The following is a 22,822-nucleotide window of genomic DNA, read 5'->3' on the forward strand; positions in this document are numbered from 1 at the left end:
AGTGGCCAAGATTTTAAAATCTGGAATTGTTACATTAGAGTTTATATTAAAAATAGGATTTACAGCTTCTCATAGGAAATGGACTGTCTGATAGCACTTGACCCCCTTTTTACAGGCAAGACGAGCTGACAGCTAGCTGTTAAAGGAACTGCTGAAGGATCTGACAGCTGGGAGGGAGCTTTCTAGTTCACACCTAACTCATATATTTATGTTTTCTGTCCCTCTATAGCCATTTCAGTTTGTGACCCCCCCAAAGTAAACTAAAATGTTAGAAAAAAGTTTGGAAACAATCATACCTTTTATTTGGACATTCAATATTATTTTATATTAATTTCAGGTGTACAGCTTAGTGGTTAGACATTTATATAATTTAAGAAGTGATCCCCCTGACCCACCTAGCACTATACATAGTTATTACAATCATACCTTAACGAGAAGGAAGCTGTATTTGTGTTTGAGGGTCCATTAGGATCACAGATGGCTGAAAATAATGAGTACCTGGCAACAGCAACAAAACAAAAATAAAATCCTATTTGTGACTTGTGACGAGGAGTCCAGAGTTGCTCAGAAATGATAACAGGGAGGCAAGGTTTTCTTTCTTTTTACAGCAGCATTTTTAGCTGGCTGGTTTTCTTGCTCATGTCTATTGCCTCATGGTTGCAAGAAGGCTGCCACATCTCCAGCCACAGGACAACATTCCAAGCAGGAAAAAGAACGAAGCAGGAATGGGCGCAGACTATATCAGGAAAGCAAAACATTCCCAGAACCCATCAGCTCATTTCCCATTGCCCAAAAGGTATCACATAGCCACTACCACCTGCAAGGGAGTTTGGAAAGGTGGACGCATTGCCACACTGAGCACTATAGGGACAGAAATGGGTCAGATTCAAGATGGAGTGCATAAAATATCAAAATATAAAACATCAAAAATACCTTCCTTTCAACATTTCCTTTATTTTGGGGTAAGGAAAGAAGTCACTGGGGGCCAGATCAGGTGAGTAGGGAGGTTGTTCCAATACCGTTATTTGTTTACTGGCTAAAAACTCCCTCACAGACAGTGCCATGTGAGCTGGTGCATGGTCGTGATGCAAGAGCCATGAATTGTTGGCGAAAAGTTCAGGTCGTCTAACTTTTTCATGCAGCCTTTTCAGCACTTCCAAATAGTAAACTTGGTTAACTGTGTGTCCAGTTGGTACAAATTCATAATGAATAATCCGTCTGATGTCAAAAAAGGTTAGCAACATCAGTGCAACTAGTTGGCGAACTTAATTGTCAGGCCTCATATGTTATATAATACATAGAATATATTATAATATTGTATAATTATGTTATACATAGTATATAATTTATAGCATATAATTACATATTTTAGGTATATGATATATATTATGTATGCACACATATGTGCATACTTATATACGTACATGTACTTTTTTCTGCTATTTTATAAACACATTCTTGGCAAACATACTTAAAGGAAAACTATTTTTTCCCTTTTTACAACAGTTGATTGCATCAGCTTTTCTTTCCTTTAAAAATGCTCTTTAAATTATTGCAAAAAAATGAAATGACAGTGCAGTGTGGGATAAAACTTAGAATTCTGCTCTTTTGTCGACAGAGAGCAATTGCTTTGTGCCCATGAATCTTTGCAGTCTGGATGTCAGCAATTTGGGTGGCTAAATTTGAAATCATTCGAGTGAAGCCTAGCTAAAAGTTCAGTATTTGTCCTGCAAAAGTTTGGAAATATTAAGAAAATGTTTGCTTTTAATTTGGGACATTTCATTAGAAGTTTCTGAGAGCAAAGATTGTGTGCTCTTAGCAGGACTTAAATTATTAGAAGCAATTCTTGGGGTCTGAGAGGCTCCACTGGAATTCAGAAACGTAGCGCTGGATGGTATTTACGCATGAACTCTGCAGTGTTGCTTGGCGGTTCTTTCTTCGTGATTTTTTTCACGTTTTACTAAACATGTTTTTAGTATTCCGGATTCTGATACTGGGAGTGACAAGCAATTTGTAGGGGAATTTCTTATACACAGGTGCTTGTTTTCTCCAACGATAGGCACCTTCAGACCCCCAAATCAAGAGAAGGCACTGGAATCTGGAACACTATCTGTGCTCTGTGAGGATACATGCGTACTCATGCATGTGAGTGTATACATGCATACATATGTGTTCACGCATGTCAGTGTACACCACATGCTTGTGCTTGCACACACGTGGTGCATGAGGCTGCAGACACATGGTTGCATACAAAAGCGTGATTTGTTTCTAGATTTTCGTTAGTACTTTCTGTCTCTGTATGTCGTCGTCTTGCACATAGAGTAACTGAATGAGGGCTTGTATCGCTGGTGTCCACCCGAGCGCACATGGAACTCCCGAGGCCTGTGAGAAACGCAGATGCCGGGGCCCCACCCTGGCCCGATTGGATCAGAACCTCGAGGCGAGGTCCTGGCATCGGCGCCTCTGGAGCTCCCGGGTGACTGTGGCGTGGGCTGAGCACCCATCTGCCCTCAGTCAGCATCTGGGCAGCCCAGCACCCCCGCAGGTGTGCTGCTCTCGCCGTCTCCGCGGTCGGCGGTGGCTGACTGACATCCCCGCGTGCGAGTGCTCAGAGCACGGCCCTGCCCAGAACCTCTCCTCCAACCACCTCATCCTCTCCTCCTCACAGTGTGTCTGTCTCCCTGACCTTCTGCTCCAAATCTGTGCATTTCCTTGGTTGTTGTCACTGTCTCTTCCTAGAGTGTAGGTTCCATGAGGACAGGTCTTCATTTTAACTGTTGTACCCAAGTGTCTAGAACATTCTAGAAAGTGCTTGTGGCAGGTGGGGCTCCCCTTAAGTGGACCCTGGGTGAGGATGTTCATTAGGAAGCCGCCCCTGGAGCGGGGCCGACCGAGCAGGGGCAGAGGGAGAAGCTGAGTGCCGTGCAGCCCCCAGGAGGGCTCAGAAGAACCCACAGGGGTCCTGGGGCTTCAGTGGCCCTGGGAGCTGGAGCGAGGAGGCTGGTTCTCTGCACCCTCACACTGACCGGCCACTGGATAGGGCTCTTTTCCCTGCTGAAGCCATGGCCAGAGAGCTGACCCTGGGGCTTGCTCCAGCATCAGCCGACAGCTGAGGCGCCCACCCTTCCTTCCTAACGAGGAGCCCCGGGGGACCTCACAGCAAGCGCCCCAGTGCTCCGTGAATATGACAGAAAGTATGTCTTCCCGGTTTCCTCCAAAAAGCGCCTTGGTTGTTGAGCTTTCATGCAGCTCCCTCATTGTGGAAAGAGTCGCAAGGGACAGACTTGGAGGGTATGGAGGGTATGATGCAAGGAGTGCGGGAAGCCCGTCTGAGGCTCCAGAACACGTCAGCTGCGGGCAGCGGGGCTCGGCCCTGCAGGGGACGCTTGGAGGAGGCGTGGAGGGTGCTCCCACCGAGGGGGCATCGCCCAGCAGCCCCCACCCCAGCTGGGCAAGGGCTGGAAGCCCCCCAGCTCCCTGCACTTCCCAGTGTGCAGGCCTCCCCGTGGCCCAGCGGGAGGGTGGCCGCTATCCTGGGCTGCCCAGGGCCGACTCGGGTAGTGTCCCAGACACCCGCTCTTCAGTCCTGGGCAGCCCTGGGCAGTCGGTCACCCTCCTGCTGGACAGGCTCTCGCAGGCGCCCACATGGCAGCCACAGAGAAGCCTCAGGGCAGAGAGCAAGAGACTGGAGCCAGGTGGGTGCTGGCAGGTCCACCACGGCAGCTGGCGCTGGCAGCCGCCACTTCGGTTAGAAGGAGGGCGAGAGGACACGACCAAGACACATGGGGTGACCAGTGCAAATGTCAGCCATCCTTGCACTCCCTCCTGGTCAGCAGGCGTCTTCATTCAGAAGGTAGGTGCACCGATTAGGCGAAAATCTGTTTGCTGTGGTTCAATGAGTTGTTGTTTGTTTGTTTTTTCTCTTTTAATGTCACCTTCCACTGTCAACCTGCCCCAAAACCTCAGGTAAAACAGAAGTGTTTTTAAAGCCCCCATATTTAGCAAATGCCCGGGGGGTGTTTACCTTTTCGTGAACAGCCATTTCCTCATGCATTTGGCTTATTTGCTTTCATTTGTGTAAGGACAAGAAATTTGGCTCTGAGGAAACTTTCCAGACGCAGCAGAAGCCACAGGTCTAGCCAGGTGGCCCCACCTCCGCCTCTCATTGAGTCTCAGGTGCCCTGATGACATTTGCCTCGGCCCCTCCCAGAGTTGTTGGGACCTGGGGTGCGTGCGGCCTTTGGCGTGAGGAGGTACAAACGTCTGTCTGAGCAGCTTCCAGAAGGTGCGCTCATCCTCCTTTCAAAGGTCGGAAGGAGGAGAAACAGTGCTCTCCGTGTGGGAGGGAGTGGAAGTCTCACACATGTAATCAAGCAAATGTGTGTCTGCGCCATTAGTTCGAGTCTGACTGGACAGCCTCGAGGCAAATGTGTGCATTGATTTAACGAGTCCCTCTCGCAGCCTCCGTGACTGTCAGGCAGGCCGCGGACCTTGGCCAACGTCTCCCCTCGGAAAGTGTCTTGGAAGCAGTCACGTTGGCTCGGGCTGCGTACTCTTCCCTTAGATGTCATCCCCGAGTACACGGCGTCATGTGCCCAGGGTCACCTCAGATGTGACATCCGTCGTGGGCGCCCGCATGTCCGCCTTCCAGGGACAGGTGTCTTAGCACCGATGACAGTTCTTTCATGGGGAACTTGGCCCTTGTTTGTACTTGTCAGATGTGGATCATGACGAGGAAAGCTGTTTGTTAATTTAAAATTTAAGTGCTACTTAGAGAAAAGCTCTCCGCTTCCTGTTATCAGACTCGAAAAATGCCTTAAAGCCGAGCCCTGTGTGAATTCAAGGAGCTCTAACTCAGCACCGGATACCTGTGTTGTAGCTGCTCTTGTACAGCCACCCGCCCCACACACACACACACACCCCGACTGCTGCCTTGGTTTTGTTCTTCAACTAGCCAGGGCCCTGAGACCCAGACGGGCACTTGCAGCCTGGAGTGGGTTACTTACGCGACACGTTGCCCACACTAAGGACACCACGACAGAACACTCCCACGGTCGCATTTCCTTCTGCTAACAATGGCGTCTCTCCTGCCCTCAGACACAGTCAGGACTCTGCTGGGGACAGGTCCGGGGCCCAGAAACTGCTGGAACAGGAGAAACTAGAGGCAACAGAGGGAAAGTAGTGCCCCCAAGTTCCCAGAGCCACCCACGGTCTCTAACTGGCTCTGGAATGCCACTGAAATTGATGCCACCAACACAGACAGGCGCATATCGGTGTAGACGTGAATATCGATGGGTTTAAATGCCCTTTGTGTCTTGCAGGGGCTAACTTGAAAGCATGTGTGCTTCTTACGGCACAATGAGCAAAAGTAAACAGAAATTTATTGGAAAAACTTACAGGCAAAGCAGCAGCACTTGATGCCCAGGCTTGCGTGAGCTCACAGAGGGGCGTGCGTGGGCTGGGCACGCCCGTCCTGCGCACTGTGTAAAGTAGTGGGAAAGTGGGGATGGGGCAGGCACGCTGTGTGGACGGTGTTTCTTGAGGAACTTCCTGGCCAGAAAACAGACTGTGTCACCGAGCTCTGCAAAGGGTGGTCTGTGTGCCGGCTCAGGTGAGCGCCTGGTCACCTGTGAGCTCCCTGTAAATCCCACTGGTCATCAGAGAGATAATGCAGAAGTCACGAGTGAGCATTCGGAAATGTTCACAGCAAATCAACCTCGTCCCATCCTCCAGACACAGCTTCATTTTACGCAAGCCGTTCGTCTGTGCCGGATTGGAAATTAAAGACCTTTCTTTATCACGGAACAAGTGAGAAGCCTGAGCTGGAAGAATTGTGCTCTTCTCTTGGCCTGACTCAGACCCACTGACAGTTTCTGGCTAAATTCGGAAAGGGGGAAGGAACGAGTTTTCAGGATGTGTCTCAACTTCTCTGATCACGTTTCATTTCTGTTAGGAGACAGTGTCCCAGAAGTGTGTTTATCAGCGCGGTCTACATTTTTCAAATATCCACGTACACGATCCTTCTAAAAATGACCACACTTCCAGGAATGCGTCACGTGGTTTCTGAGTCGGTTTGCGTTATCGCTCCATGCGAACCGACAGAAAAGCATCATTAACAAACGCCAGGCATCCCAACCCCGGCCCCCAGCCCGATCAGGATATGCTTCATCCCAAAGGTAAACGCTCCGTTTCCTTCTTGTCTTCGTCTCAGGATTGGTTTCAGCCAGTCACTCCACTGTAACGAGATGGGGAAATGTAATTACATTAATGGCTGGTGCCAGACCCCTCTCAGAGAGGAACCTGAGCTTGTTGTCTGAGAGGAGAAGGCCTTACAAGTGTTGGGGTGAAACATGTCTGTTTAAAGACCAAGCAGTTCCACCCCAGGGAAAACGAGGCATCATCAAAAGCTCATAGGAGAAGGGTCACAGCAGCCCGTTTGGTGGTCGCCAAAAGCTGGACATGACCCAGGGCTCATCAGCAGGAGAATGGACAAGCCCGAGGTTGCGTGTTCACACGTGAAACACTTCCTCCAACACAGAACCGAGCAATGGCAGCATCCACACGCCCAGCGCTGAGCAGATGGAGTGGAGACGCGAGAGAAGACACTGCGTCACTTCTTCTCTGTGGAGCTCTCGGACGGGTGACTCTAATCCCTGGTACAGAAGGCAGAACCGTGGTGAACAGGCGGGGGAGATGGTGAGGGGCGCCAGAGGCTTTGCGAGGGCTGGGTTTTGAGTCGTGGGGGACACATCTGTAAACAGCCACCGAGCTGTACGAAGTTACAGGGACCTGTGCTTCTCAACCAGACTGATTACCTCCACGTACTCCACAAGTGTTTTATGAGTCCCCTTAAAATCTCGCAGGGAATTCACAGATAATGTCAGCTACCGACAAGATCATTTCACTTGGATTAATATAACGCCCTAAGTGGATACAAAGTAAAATTGGAATGAATTTATAATAGAATGAACCATATCTCAACACACAGCTTCTTGAGCATAATTCACTAGGTCGTGCGGTGAGGCTGGTGGCCTGCGGTGACGAGGGCACAGGGCTGCTGGGAGGTCCACTCAGCATCATGAGTGGTGAGGAGGTTTCCCCGGGTGGGCAACAAATCTGGGTAAAGTTACAAACAAACAAACACAAAGCACCACTTCGATTCAGCCGAGTTTGCATTCCTGGAAATGCAGTGTTTTGTGCATCAAGCTACAGTGTAGACAGACAGCTTTCCCCTAGTTGGGCGGGACATTAAACATCAGAGCGTGGGGCTTTTTTCTGTAGTGTGGGACTGACCAGGACACTGCAGGACATTCAGTCCCGTGACCTGTGCCCACTAAACGTCAGTATGCCCTAATCTTTGCGACCAAAACAAACACTCCTATAAAAAATACTCCCACGCGTGTACCAAACACCCCTCGGGCAGTTTCGCCCCATGGAGGCCCACGGCTGTAAGCGAGTGTCTCACCCCTAGGCCGTGCCCAGACACTGGCTCCTGCTGCATCAGGCAGGCCACTGAGTGCCCACGCTGAGTCCACCTCTGTCCTGTCCCCGGTGACCAAAGGGAGGACATAAGCGGAAGTTAGTGACACCCGCTGTCTGTCTCCGGGGGGGGGCGGGGGGGGGGCGAGTCAACAGCAGGGAACCTTCATTCACAACGTCCTAGGGGTGCAGTGTGGCGGGAAGGGCGGAGCCTTACGTCCGTCCAGGTGGCAGGGGAGGAAAGGAGCCACTTCTGGGCGCTGCTCACATAGACTCATTCCTCTTCCACGCGGACGAGGAAGGGGCCGAGCCTTCCTGTGTGTGGCTGTGGTGTCACCCTGACCTCCTGTCCCCTCGTGCACGTGATCAGCATAAAGTGACAATGCTATGTCATCAGACGCCCCCTGTGGCCCAGCCCCACACTGTGGAGCTGTGTGAACTTGAGGAAATGTCCTGATCGCATCATGCCTCGTTTTTCCTAGCTGTCCAGTGGGCATTGCAGTGACTCCCTCCTGTCGGGAAGCCCTCCGAGCAAGCTGTGCTTGTCACTTAGGTGTCAGGCCCCTGAGCTGCTGTCCCCTGAGCTCCCTGCTGGGCCCCAGGCGGTCAGCCTGGCCATCTGCTCTTAAAACAGGAAAACAACCTCTGGGACTGTGGGGGGGGCTGTATCACCTGTCCAGCCGCCGTCACAGGACACCGCAGGCGGGGAGGCTCAAACAAGAATTATTTTGTCACAGTGGTGGAGGCCGGAAGTCTGAGACCAACCTGTGGTCAGGGCTGGTTTCTGCCAAGGCCTCCATCCTTCCCGCTGCGTCCTCACGTGTCTGTCCTCGGTGCAGGAGTGTCCTAATGTCTTCCCACCCTCACGGCCCCAGAGTAACTTCATCAGCTCTTCAAAGGTGCCATCTCCACATACACTCACATCTGAGGTCCTGGGAGCTGGGCCCTCAACATATGAACTGTGGGAGAGCACACAGTCAGCCTGTAACAGTGCGGGGAGCACACAGTCAGCCCACAACAGGGCCATTTCACGCTCAACTCTCCCTCCACACGCACAGCGTCTGCATGGACCTGGGCCGTCGGCCTCGGGCCCCGGGGCACATTCTGCCAGGGCCCCTCCCCTCAGTATGACCATTTAAAACTTGTCTCCTGGCAGAAAAGTATGTTTCACATTAGCAGACCCCATGGAGCCTCCCAAGAAATCAGCCTAAAGCAGCGAGCTGGGTAAGTTCTCTCCCATTAGCTCGCCCCGTGTAGCACGTCCCTGATGCCAACATGGGACACTGCACCTCGGTTTGTCACTGGGAAAATGGGGTGACAGTACCTGCCTTCTTGACTCCCTGTGAAGATTTCAAATGGAATCAGGTGTGAGGTGCTTAGTAGGAGCCATGGGCACAGACAGCTTAGCACTCTCCCTCCTGATACCACTATATTAATGTATCATTTAGTCTAGGATAAAAACTGATTCCTGAACAGTAATACCTAGTTGGTGAACAGATGCAAATGTTCCTTTAGGCTGTCCACTTCTGCCAAAGTTAAGGGATGGAGGGAGCAGAATTTCAATATCCTTAGCTCTAGCTCTTTAAAAAAGGGAAGAGAAAAACATCAGAAGAACATAAATTTCACCATGGATGTTGGTGATATTTAAATAAGATTTATACTCACACAGCATTTAAACAGAAAAAAAAGGAAATGGCATTAAATTCACATAAGTGCCAGACTGCACTCTCCGGAGTCAGAAATATTAGCTGTGGCCCTGTAACGGGACCGCGTGGCGGCTGGAAATGGATATGAGAGGAGTTCAGCAGTTTTAATGCTTCATTCCCTCCAACCGTCAGCATTGTAAAGTGGTAGTTAATAAATTATCTGACATGAACAGTTAGTCATATTTTAACAAGAAGGAACAAACGGGTCTTGTCTGCTCCCCTGGACTGACACATTTCCCCAGGAACTTTGTAATGTTTAATCTCAGGCAGTGACGGGGAGCTGGAGGGAAAGGCGGGTGTCAGGCGACTGGAGGGGGCGTTGCTCCCCATCTGGCTCCTGCGGGAATGCGCCCCAGCCTGTCTGTCCTGCCCAGAATGCAGCCTTGGGGGACGTACCGTGTTTCCCCGAAAATAAGACCCAGCCGGACCATCAGCTCTAATGCGTCTTTTGGAGCAAAAATTAATGAGACCTGTTCTTATTTTACTATAATATAAGACCCGGTCCTATTTTAATTTTTGGTCCAAAAGATACATTAGAGCTGATTGTCTGTCTCGGTCTTATTTTCGGGGAAACACAGTAAGCTGTGTCCCCAGGCTCACGTCCCCTGGAGCCCATCCTGAGCCAGGCACCACATACACGGACTTCATGAGGAAAGCCCTGGAAGTGACGACAGAAACACTTCTTGTCACGGTTCTAGGTCCCTGAGGGCTCGCAGGGAGGATCTGTTCCCTGCCCCCCCCAGGAGCCCATGGCAGTGGTCATTCCGGACGGTGGCCACATTGTCCAGTGTCTGGTGGCCTTCACATGGCCTTCTTCTCTTCTGTGGTCTCAAACCCGCCCCCGCCCCTGTATGTGGACACGGCGATTGCACCCTGATAATCCTGCATGCTCTCATCTCGATATCCTCAGGTTAACGACACCTGCTGTGTCAGGCTCCCTCCCGCCCCAGTGCCACGCGGGGCCTTTCACATCCTGCCCCTTCTCAGCTTCCTCTGAATGGGCTCAAACGTATGTTTTTTAATCGGAGTATAGTTGTATACAACACACTGTTACATCAGTGGCTCAGTATTTGTGTACCTCATGGGTATACAAACGCGATCGCCGCAAGAAACCTGGTACCCATCGGTCACCCGGCCAGGTGATTGCACAGAGTTGACTATGTCCCCATGCTGTACGTCACTAGGAAGTGACAAAGGACAGAGAACTAGCAAGGCCACAGCTGCCATAACTTGCAGCAGCCCCTCTGAGTCATAGCGTCACCAGAAAGAAGATGTCAGCCCCCTCTTCCCAGGCCAGAGTCCCCTCCATGCGAGAATGGCAGCAGGCAGGGCAAGGTGGCACCATGGACCCCAGGCCGGGACTCATGGGCAGCAGTGCCCCCAGGCAGGTGTCGTGCCTGAAACCCCGGGCTGACAGGCTCGGCAGCACCTTTGACGTCCCACCAAAGCCTTTCCCGGAGACTTCAGGCTTTGCCTTCTCCTCAAATCCTGAACTTCCCCCAAACCCTCCTCCAAGATGTCGCAGCAAGGCCAAGCACACGTCACTCCTCCCTGATTGTCTTAGAGTCATTGCATACCGTGTCAGTCATTAGAAGTCCTTAGCATTCGGACGGGGCCCCAGGCCCTGCCGCTCTGTAGCAGAGACCTCTCCCCTGGGACCCCGTTACAGTCCCGCTCATTTGGGGTTGGCCAGAGGGAGGACCCTCCTTCTGCTGCCTCCTTACCGCCTGCCTTTCCTTTGTCGTCCGCAGCGGCCCAGCCAACTCCCGCCCTTTGCTGCGTTCTTTATTTAACATACTGATCAGAACAGGTCACCCTGCAGCTCTAAGAACAGCCTGGTTGCAATGCGGTAACAGGTAACCCGAAATATCAGTGACTTAAATCAAGGAAGGCTGCTTGTCACCCAGGCCGCCTGACCTCCCAGCATTGTGCGGGCTCCCCTTGTCACAGGCACTCAGGACCCAGGGTGACAGGGCAGCCACCATCGGCAACACCGCCCGGGGCCTCTGGAAGGACAGGGAGCTCTGCAAGGTCCGTTACTGGAAAGTCAGTGTTCCCGAGAGAGGGTGACAGGTGTCACTCCTGCTCCCAACTCATTGTCAAGATACTCATTTCCTGTCCAGCAGCAAGCGAGCTGCAGGACAGCCTGCCATGGGTCTGAAGAAGGACCAGATGTTGTCAGCAAACAGCTCTCTGGAGGCCTCGGCGGAGCGTGTGGACCATGCCGTGGATGGGGCACCAGGCAGCCTTGGGGGCTCCAGACCCCCAGCCCTCTGCCAAGCACTGCTGTCCCTCTACTTAACCTCCGACCCTGTAACCAAGCTCTGGCTCCCACCTTGTCTTACTACCTCGAGGAAGAACCGCTGAGTTTAAAACCAAAACACATACGAGACTCAGTCTTCCCTTGGCCACCGTCTCAGCACAGCAGGCATCGGCTTCCCTCGTCCCGGAGAACGTGGTTGCCACGCTTGCCTGGATGTCCTGTCTCCTTTCCTTACAACACCCCGCTTGGCAGGAGGGCCCAGAAACTTATATTCAAGAAACAGCCTGCTGCCCTGAAAACAGGTCTTATCAGTAAGCCCGCCCTCCTTCCCTCCCTCTCTCTGCATCTCTGACAATTCAGCCTGACTCAGAGTTGGAAGACTTGAAAGAGAAAAGCCTAAGTGTCAAGTCTGACCGGCCCTGGAGCCAGGAGAGCTGAGACTAAGCCGTCGTGGAGCCACCAAAGCTGCCACATCGGCTTTGCCAGTCAGTCTCCGGTGCCCCTGCTGTGGGCACACAGCTGGGAGGACAGCCCGCAGGCTCCCCGATGCGCAGGCCCACGTCCCCTTCACTTGTGGGGGACCCCGGACGCCTGTCTCCATGCCCCTTGCTGTGTTCAGTGTCCCCACTGCCTGGCCGTGGAGATAAAAGGGACTTTGCTGGAAATGCTTTATCTGATGTTTGAACAGCCTAGTGGTCTCCGCTTTGCTTTTCTCACGCCCCTCTCCATGGGCCCTGGGGGCGGTGCTCCTCCTTTAAGGACACAGGCTGCCAGGACCCCGGGTGGGATGGCACAGCTGCCCAGAGGACAGTGGTGCAGGCTGGGGTGGGGTCTGGGCTCTGCCGCTTTCCAGCCCTGCGTCCCACAAATGTCCCTTGTCACTTACCATCTGGGGCCTCAGCTGATCCCTCCCCACAGAGCCCAGCCAGCCGAGCCCCAGTCTCGTGGCCCTGTCCTTCTGTGTTGTCACCTGGGGCTGCTGACATAAACCGCCCCTCACCCGCTGGCTAAGGACAACCAATCCCATGGTTCTAGAAGCCAGACGTCCCCAATCAGTTTCAGTGGCCGGAAGTCCCGGTGTGAGCAGGGTTGCACCCCCTCCAGAGGCCCTAGACAGAAACCTTCCTCGTCACACGAGTGACCCCAAAACAACCAGGGCGCTTCCCTCTCCCCTGGTCCTCCCGCTGCTCCTTTGGCTGCGGGATTTGACACAAAGTCCGTGTCTCGCCCTCTGCACAGGTGTCCGACCGCTGCGACTTCGTGTTTGTCAACGGGAAAGAAATGAAGGGCAAGGTGGGTGTGGTCGTGAACTTCAGCTACCAGCACCTCAGCCGTCCCCTGGAGATGACGGTGTGGGCCCCACGGCTCCCGCTGCAGATCGAGGTCACGGACGCCGAGCTGAACCAGGTCAAGGGCTGGAGAGTCCCCATTGTCCCCAACAAGAGGTGGGTGTGTGCGTCCCGACCCCCCCAGAAACCCAGGTCAGGGTGCAGCAGCTCAAATGGCTGTTGGCAGGGTTGCCTGTTTCAGGTGTGACCGGGTCCAGAGACCAGTGGTCTTCTAGGACTCAGTCTCCACCTCTCGGCTCTGGTTTGCTTCATGGGGCTCCATCCCGTCAGGCTTTTCTTGTGAGCTTCCCGACTTTCCTTCTGTCTTCTCTGCAATGCCACAGAAAGTACCTCTTCCCTTTCCCAATCATTCCCACGAAAGCCCTGGAGTTAAGTCTTATCCCTGGTCCAGTCACTGGAGCCAAAGTGACAGAATGCACGAGTGGCTGGTAGACTGCAGCCGCGGTCCCCTGGCTGGAACCTGAGGAGCCGGGGCTCCTTAGAACTCTGCCCACCCCCCCCAATCCATTGGTCAGTACCCACGCCACACCCGGGTCCCAGAAGCTGAGTACCACCTGTGCGTCGGCCTGAGCCCACCCCCGGCTGGCCTTGCGGCCCCGCCATGCTTCGCGCACAGCCCCTGACCGTCTGGGCAACAAATCAGCATCTCTTACACTGACCTGACCTTTGACAGGCCAGCTCAGGACAGCGAGGAGGAGGAGGAGGAGGAGGACGAGAGGCGGGGACGAGGCTGTGCCCTCCAGTACCAGCACGCCATGGTGCGTGTGTTGACCCAGTTTGTGGCCGAGGCAGCCGACCGCGGGGGCCCCATGGCCCACCTGCTGGGCTCAGACTGGCAGATGGACATCACGGAGCTGGTGACGGACTTCATGCAGGTGGATGAGCCCCGGGTCGCCCGCCTGCAAGGGGGCCAGGTGCTGGCTGGCCAGGAGCTGGGGATGACCACCATCCAGGTAAGACAGCGGGACGAGGAGCTGCTGGTTGGGAGGGACTGTGTATGTGCAGCCCGTACACGAGGCCCAGCTGACTCCACAGCTGACCAGTGAGTTGAAAGCCCTCAGTGCCTGCCATCAGTTCAGAGGCGGTGCTGCCGCCGACGCCTGGAATCTTCACCACTTGTGGACCTGCTGGCGACGACACGCCCAGAGGAAATGGCGTCGAGTTCAGGGACAGGGGGCCGGGCAGCTTCCGTGAATTAAACATGGGGCTCGTCCTGGTGGGTCGTCTACTCCTGAGCCCTTAGGACTCAGTGGGAATAAGTAAAATTCACGTGTCCACTTCCCTCTGGGGAGGCACATCTCATGCTCACTGCCATTCAAAGTCTTCTAACCAGACTGAAAATGGAAGGTGGCATCTGGATGACCAGGTTTAAGGAGCTCAGGGAAACTGGTGTCTTGAAAGCCATCTTCATAGATATCAGCAGCACCTTGAAAAGAGAGCTCGGTCCAGAAAGCAGGTGGAAGGAGGATGGAACCCATTTCATCCAGAAAGTTGAGACTTCATAGGAAACAGCTCTTTGTGACGTGGGGGAGGGATGCAGAGAGGGAGCAGTGATCCCATAGAAGTTCTTCAGAGGCGGATTTCCTCGTCAGGGTCCAACCTTGAGTGTCACCTCCACTTCCCAGGCCATCGCAGCTGCCCAGAGGAGGGAGATTTGGGGTACTCACATCAGGGGTGGGGGGAGCTTGGGCTTCACTGCTCAGTTTCCCCGAGTGCAGAGTGTGGGCTCCCAGGGACACAAGGGACTATTTAGGTGGTACATGGACCAACAGTGTCCCATCTGCTACACATTGGTTATTGTGTGAGAGAGAAACATATAAATATCCACCTAGCATATCAAGGCCATTGTTCTTTGATGCTATGAAGTTTTTTTTAACAAAGCATGTAAGTAAAATGAAAAATTTTCATCAAAAACTACACTAAATGACAGTAGGGACAATCCATGCCGTAGAAGAATCATAAAGTTAGTCCTGATTTGTGAGAAAGGTCATACTTCCTCTCGAGGACTTGGGGGACGCCTGGTGGGTAACGGCATTTGTGTTTGTGGTGGGGGAGGGTGCCAAGTCCTACACCATCCACTTCTTGGCACCATCTTACTGTTACTTTAAGAAAACATGGTTTTCACAACAAGATCCATCTTCTGGAAGAAAACGTTAGTGGGACAGACCTGTTTCTGTTCGTTCTGGCTCATTGGTCCTCCTCTGTCCCACCCTGCAAGGGACATCACTTATGCTATTGTGGGAATTGCTGGGACCTGGAAGGCTCTCCTTTGCCATGTTGGTTCTCCCTTTCAGATCCTGTCGCCTCTGTCAGATGCCATCTTGGCTGAAAAGACCATCACAGTGCTGGAAGAGAAAGTGACAATCACAGACCTTGGGGTCCAGCTGGTGACAGGGCTGTCACTTTCCTTGCAGCTCAGCCCAGGGAGCAACAGAGCCATCTTCGCCACAGCAGTGGCTCAGGAGCTTTTACAGAGGCCCAAACAGGTACGGAAGCAGGGCTTGGGACAGTGTAGGGTGGGCCACACGCCAGCTGAGGCCACACGCCAGGTGAGTCACATCACACCCAGTGTGACACGCAGTGACACACAGTGACATGCAGGTCCCAGGTCGGGTCGGGTAGGTAATTCACTGGGTGGACTTGTGTGTTGAGCAGGGTCACACACGGGGTGAGGTCACACATTAGATGAGGGGACACGTCGGGGGAAGTCACTCGCCAGGGGTCCCACCACCCAGTAGGATCGCACATTGGGTCATCCATCTGGGCGGGGCTTGTGAAAAGCAGCCTGCTGTGCCCCCTGCTTCCAAGCTCTCCAAAACGGAGACGCAAAACCAAACCAAACCAAACAGTGGTTGCAGTGAGTGAAGGGTGACAGGCCACCAGGCGCCAGAGAGCCTAGACAAAGGCTCCGTCCACACTGAGCATCACACAAGGTGTGCTCTGGGGTCCCCTGTGCCATCATGTGCTCCGGCCATCCAGACGGCTGTGGCCAATGTCGTGGTGTCCAACGTCGTGGCGGCTGGGAAGAACCTGGTAAACCAGTACCGCGTCAGTGTCCCGGCAGCAATTTTACCTGGCAGCTCGTGCAAGCCCATGCTTAGCACATGAGTATTTACTGGCTGAGCCGAAGGAGGAGTTGTTCCTCCTTGCACAGACTGGACACCACCCAAGTACCATTTACTGCTGCCATGGTCAGGGGCTCTTTGGTTGCAAGAAAGAGAAACCCACTAGAGCAAGGTCCAAAAACACGGGATTTATTGTAGAGATGAGGCCCCAGCTCACGAACTGGAGGAGGCAGAGGGCGACCAGGCTCTCCCACCCCACTCTCTCCCTCCTCCTGAGTCCCTTTGTCTCATGCATTACGTTTCTGCTGACGCCCGGACCATCGTGCCGCTCCATTCCCAGTGTTCTATGCGCTCCCGCTCGCTCGTCTTCCCACAGCTGGCTGCTTCGGGCCCCCTTTCTGACTGCAGACGAGAGAGACGCTGGCAGCTTGGGCGCTCTCACTGCAGCCGCCTCCCTGCAGCAGCTGGACAGGTCATGTGCCTCTTGGGCCTGCTCATCACTCAGGCCTTGGGGAGTGAGGGGCGGGTTCTCTGAGGGGGCGGGAGGAGGGGGAGCAGAGGACCTGCTGTGCTCGGCCATGCGCAGTGATGTCTTCACCGAAACTGAAGGCTCCCATTCAATGGAGGTTATCTCCTTCCTCCACTGTGAGCTCCCTGGCCGGACTCATCCCCAGGAAAGTCAGTCTGAAACACAAAGTTACAGGTCGGTAGATGGAGGTTGGGCACCAACCTTGGCTGCCCTTTGGCCTCCCAGCTTCTCCCAGTGGTGGGGTGGATGGTGGGTGGGAGACAAAGACTCTCCAAATCCGGTGCGTCTCCCCTGGCTGCTTTAAGTCCTGCTCTCCAAGCCAAGACTGCCCACGAGCTACAGTGGACCCACTTCGTAGGCCCAGAGGAGGCGGAAGCAATGGACTCAAAGCCTGCAGCACGTCTGGCGTGTCCTTGCCTGGATTAGGGGCTTTGATGTGTGTCATGCGTCATACATGGGGACACGGCATTAAAGCATCTTAAAAATAATGTGATAAACAGTTTTCACTGCAGCGTGTAACACTTGTCACCAGCAATATGCTGTGATGTGTAATTTATTATTGTGCACACGTGGGTTTTGCACAGCCAAGATGGTTCGTTCAACAGCCCGGGAAACAAAGCGAATCTTATTATGGGGTGTTTCTCGCTGGTGCTGTTTTGTTATTGTCACTTTAGTGTTGGGGTTTTCTTTTGGTTTTACATCTTTATAAGAATGAATTTTCCTTCATACCCGCAGTACTGCTCTACAGCACTTGAAAGTGTTGGCTTTGTTCTTGTCATGTTGCTGCTGAGAGTTGGCACTCCGTGAGCCTTGGGGCCCATCCTGACCACCTTGTTTTCGTCAACAGGAAGCAGCCATCAGTTGCTGGGTCCAGTTCAGTGATGGTTCTGTCACGCCCTTGGATATTTACGATGGGAAAGACTTCTCCTTGACGGCCACGTCCTTGGATGAGAACGTGGTCTCCGTCCATCAGGACCCCAAATTCAAGTGGCCTCTAATCGCTGCTGAAAGCGAAGGACAGGGTGCGTTGGTGAAGGTGGAAATGGTCATTAGTGAATCGTGCCAGAAATCCAAGCGGAAGAGCGTGCTCGCCGTGGGGACAGCCAACATCAAAGTGAAGTTTGGCCAACACGACGCCAACCCCAACACCAGTGACAGCAGACACATGGGCACAGGAGCCCACCTGGAAAATAGCGTCCGTGACCGAAGACCTAAGAAGCCCTCGCAACAGTGGCAGAGTCCAGAGGGACAGTTCTACAGCAGCTCTTCCACTGGCCTCATGGAAGGAAGAGGGTCCACCACAGAGAGGTCAACCTTCCAGAAGAACAACGGCCAGGAAAGACTCTTAGATGATGGCAGCCGCCTGGACACCTTCCCAGCGCAGGCGGACCTCCCCCGGAGCCATGGGGAGTCGGATGAGGATGACCCCGCTCAGACAGCCAAAGGGCTGAGCGACCTGGAGATCGGCATGTACGCCCTGCTGGGCGTCTTCTGCCTGGCCATCCTCGTCTTCCTCATCAACTGTGTGACCTTTGTGTTGAAGTATAGGCATAAGCAGGTACCCTTCGAAGAGCAGGAAGGTCTGAGTCACTCCCACGATTGGGTTGGGCTGACCCACCGGGCAGAACTGTTGGAGAATCACGTGGACTTAGTGTCGTCTCAGGATGAACAAATCACCGCCGTGGACAGAGGCCTGGACTTCGAAGAGAGTAAGCATCTCCTGCACGCCAACTCCCCAAAGAGCATCAATGGGCCGCTGTTCAGATCTCCGGGACTTGCAGTCGTGGATGGGAAAGATCAGAAGAGCGAGCCACCAACGTCCCCTACCTCAAAAAGGAAAAGAGTGAAATTCACCACCTTCACCACCGTCTCACCGGACGACGGGTGCCCCGCCATGCATTCCGTAGTGACCGGAGGTGAGGAAAACGCAAGCTGGGACCTGGACCCTGGGGAACGCAGAGAGCGACACAGCTACCTGGAGGGGTTACATGAAGGTGTGTAAGCCGGACATTCGCAGGCAGTGCTTCCCACTCACCTTTCGGCCTTTAATTTGGGGATGTGTGGCAATGGGGGAGGGGACAGGACAAGATTTGGAATGCCCCAGAGAACATCCCTGGCTCAGTGGGGAGGCCCGAGTCAGAACCCATGCACGCATTCCAGCTTACAGTGTCTGGTCAATGTTAGGAGGTTTGTCATGTGTGGCGAGATGTTTAGAACTTGGAAGAAAAATGGGTTCTGCGTCACTGAGCTTCTGAGAGCTTCCAGCAAAGAACAGTCCCTCTCTTTCTTTAAGCAACACGCTTTGGGTGTTGTGAAGTCCACATGGTTCCAGTATTGAATACTGCAGACTATGGAAGAAAAGTGAAGGGGATCGATGGGGGATGTGTATCCTTGGAACTGGGGCAGGTCGTCTTGCTGAGAGCGCAACCAGAGGCAGCCTGGGCGGCCATCAGCTTGGGAGGTGTGATTGCGCCCTGTCATCACCCGGGCTCTGGGTCAGAGCAGGCCTGGCTACGACAGACCAGGCAGCTGCTCACCAGGACGGAAAGGGAGCACGTGGGTACAGGAGCCACACGTACCTTTGTAACTGGATGCCAAGAACAGACAGACAAACAGAAGCCCTCGTAGTGATTCAGGGCAGGCCTCTGTGGAAACCAGGGGTGTGGGCCCAGAATCTCAATCAGGTTCAAAGCACTGGGCGTTTTTTAGCAAGTTCACTATGTTGAAATCTGTGCTCCCCACTGTGTCACCACCCTTCCATAGTCACTGGTCCTTGGGGGGCAGCGGGGGCAGTTTCCAGCGTTCACGAAGTCTTTGTGTCAGCTGCTAGGTGACAGCCATAGAGAAGCCCCACCAGGCGACCTTCACACGTCCTTTGAGGAGGCTGGTCTTTGAGGGTAAAGAGGAGACATGAGGAATTCAACACTGACAGACTCAGGGCCGTGCTTCTCTAGAAAGAAGACAGCCGTTTGGCGGTGGGTCCGGCGACAGTCACGTTGGGTCTCCCGTCCAGGGCTATTGACACAAAGGCGTGTCGTGTGCAGGATAAGCAGAATTGGGGCTCTGGGTGTGTACGGGTTGGGTGTGGCACAACATAAGGCCCCCACCTTGGAGAGAGGGACGGAGCCGACGCACCACGGATTGGGATGCTATTTAAGCGTTGGGCTCTGGGCCGTCCTGAAAGGTTCACGCGGCTGGAACTCAGGGTGGCCCGTGAATGTTCTCAAATCCCTCGGAGGCAAAGCCCACAGACAAGAAGGTGAAGGGAGAGGTGAGCAGACTCACGCGCCCCAAGGCAGAGGCTGGTGGCTGAGACCATGCCAGCCAGACCACGAGAAACACAGCTGAGGCCAGAGCTGCGAGAGGCACTGCTGCGGAGTCAGGTCTCTCTCTCTTTCTCTCTCTCTCTCTCTCTCTCTCTCTCTCTCTCTCTCTCTCTCTCTCTCTCTCTCTCTCTCCCTCTCTCTCTGGCTTTTCCCCTGTGTCACTTTCTGTCTCTCTCTCCTCTAATTCTCTCTTTCTCTGGGTGTCTCTGTGTCTCTCCTTGTGTGTCTCCCTCCCTTTTCTCTCTCTGATTCTATATAGGCCTGTGAGTCAATCCCCCTTAGATAATGTGGACAGCTTACCCTCCTGCCCTCAGCACGCTCCCCTCCAGCTGAGGCATTTCCCACTTGCCGGGGATGTCGGTCGCCCCTGTCCCCAGGTTTACTGACCCCATCGGCTCGGGCGATGAAACTCACCCCTCCTGATGACATTCCTTTGCCTGCAGCGACCTGCCCTACTTCCCACTCGTCCCACGCGCTGTCTGTCTGTCCCACAGCCGCTGGACCCCTCAGTCTATGTGCGAGCAGAATGTACTACAGATCATGAGGATGTAATCTGTATTTATAAACCTGCCAACTGTAAATATAAAGTTTGCCTTCAGCGTGTTTATGGCCATCCTTTGTCTTTCTACACGCTGACCCTCTTCCACGGGGCTGGCGTCAACTGCAAATGGCTCTGCAAATGCTGTGGCTTTGGGTAAATGAACACACAGATTTAAGGATCCCAGCGCTATCCAATTACACCCTTACATCGTGTAATGCCGCTCTCTACCCTGAGACGATGTTGACACGTGATGACAAAGTGCATTGTGCACTAAGTGTCTCTCCTTCAGGACCTGAAAGGATTTGCAAATAAGTCAACATGCAATTCTGCACTAAAACCCCGCTGATGGATGGCAGCAAGCGAGAACTGCAGCAGGCACACGTATATCCCAGCCTCCTTTTTGGCTGGAGCGAGGAAATCACCCTGGCCTTGCCTTGGATCTCACACATACTACATTCAGATGTCAACCTCCCGAGGCGTGTGTGTGCCTGTGGAAACAGGGCCGGGTTAAAAAAAGGCTGACCTTCAGATTCCTCTAAAAATCCAATGCAGCACCAAGACGATTCCACAGAAAAAGGGAGTTGCATGAAATCTTGGGTGCAAGCAAACGCTGTCGGGTGATGGGTCATTCACCTATTCCACTGGCACTTATTGAGCACCTACTATGTGCTAGGAAGTATTGCAAGCACTGGGATAGAGCAGTAAATATGGTAGACCCATGCTTTCTCTCAAACACCTTACATCTCGTAGGGAGTGGGGGAGATAAACAACAAACAATTTTCATACCATCATAAGTTTTATAAAGCACACAGGTTACAGAACAGGCAAAGATTCAGTCAACATTTAGCACATTGCCCATTTTACCTAAAACAATCTAGACTTCTGTCTCCTCTTGAAAATTCAGCTCGATGCAGCTGATGCCCAAACTTGGCCCTACCTGGGCATGGTGGGTTTGCTGTGGTCACCTCCATGCAGGACGCGAGTTCGCCGTAGCCACAGACCCCCACACCCAGACTGTTTCCCTGACCCAGAATGCAAATTTCATTTGCCGTCTATCTACCACGTCTCTTATAATAGGGAAATAATTTGCCTTGTCATGTTTCTCCCCCAAAGTGTGGAAAACAGATACACATGGAAGGAGCTGTGTGTTCTCTAGACAATAAGGAACAAGTGTATTGCTCTATGGAAGAGGAAATATCCCTGTGTGTCTCCTGGGAAAATACAGAATGTCGTTGTCTGAGGAACGCAGCCTAGAGCGCCATGATCACACAACCCTTCCTGAGATCTGTGTGCCCAGAACTGGAGAAAGAAATGACAAGAGAGTCTTAAGGAACTGATGTTGCAACAGGGTGTCTTTTGAATATGAATAAAGTGATGCTGCTTGTTTTCTCACAGCTGGCCTGTCTCCTCATTCCCGCCACCTGTGGGGCCCCTCCAGGCAATGAGTTACCCCCCATGTTACCTCAGACCAGACCCCAAGCCGTGGAAACCCGCCCCCCAGTGAAAGCCATGGCTTCTCATGGCCTCTCAGTGCCCACACCTGAGCTATCAACAACCCCTCCGTGGCTGTGAGTTTCCGGGGTGCCGCAACAGCGCCCCACACACCGGGCGCCTGAACCGCACATAGTTACCGTCTCTCCGTCTGGAGGTGGGAAGTTCAAGGTCAGGTGCGGGCAGCCTCCTGAGGCTGTGGGGCAGACCCTGCTCCCGGGGTCCCCCAGATTCTGGGGGTGACGTGATCTTCGGTGGTCTTGGGCCTGTACACGCTTCACCCTGACCTCTGCCTTCGTGCTCTCGTGACGTTTTCCACGTGGTGTGTGTATGTGTACACCCAAGTTCTCCTTCGTGTAAGGACACCAGGCGTGTTGGATCAGGGGCCCACCATACTCCAGGAGGACCCTGTCCTGACGTCACATCTGTAATGGCCCTGGTTCCAAGTAAGGTCACATGTGGACTGGGGGTTAGGAGGGTGGGGAGTGGGGTGCAGGACAACCATAACGGTGGCTTCTGGCCAGAAGATGTTGGGTGGCTAAACCTATGAGCAGACTGAGGGCAGCTGACCCCTAGGGACCTACCAGGACACAGGCGGGGGGTGGGAGGTCCATGGGCGTCCAGGGAGGTGACTCATCTATAAATCTTGCCTCACCCTCTTTCACACCCATTCCGCAGGTGAGGACGCCCTGGCCGTGCACGTGAAGGACCCTCCTACCCCTCTGAGAAAGCTCATAGCGGTGAATCACTTCCCTGTTTGTCACTTCCCGGGATGTACTAGCTCCTCGCCTGGGGTTGGGGGGGCTTTGCTGCAGCAGTGCCCATTGGGGCTCCGGCAGGAGGGCCGGACAACCAGAGGTGTTCCCCAGCGTGGCTGTGCCCTGCAGTCCAGCGGGTGTGGGCGACCTGGGTTAGCACTGGGGGTGATCGAGGGGTCCATTCCCATGGGTTTTGCTTCCTAGACATTCAGGAAGACTCTGGGACCACATATACTGGACCCCAGAAAATTGAAGGCCATGCTGAAGTAGGGGGAGTGAGTCCCCTTCACAAATAACCTCTGTGGGTCCATCACC

General features: G+C 53.5%; 1 protein-coding gene across 1 annotated transcript in view; it reads left to right on the forward strand.

The window, feature by feature from the left end:
• The window catches only part of TMEM132D (transmembrane protein 132D), a 429,533-nt gene extending 407,881 nt beyond the window's left edge, over positions 1-21,652 (forward strand). Inside the window, exons 6-9 of the mRNA XM_081037657.1 lie at positions 12,688-12,893; positions 13,471-13,750; positions 15,092-15,283; positions 17,239-21,652. Coding sequence (XP_080893783.1) covers positions 12,688-12,893; positions 13,471-13,750; positions 15,092-15,283; positions 17,239-18,393 — 1,833 coding nt within the window. The 3' untranslated portion in view covers positions 18,394-21,652. The remainder of the gene's footprint in view (positions 1-12,687; positions 12,894-13,470; positions 13,751-15,091; positions 15,284-17,238) is intronic.
• Positions 21,653-22,822: the final 1,170 nt, after the last annotated feature.

This window comes from Rhinolophus hipposideros, assembly GCF_964194185.1.
Source record: "Rhinolophus hipposideros genome assembly, chromosome: 24".
NCBI lineage: Eukaryota > Metazoa > Chordata > Mammalia > Chiroptera > Rhinolophidae > Rhinolophus > Rhinolophus hipposideros.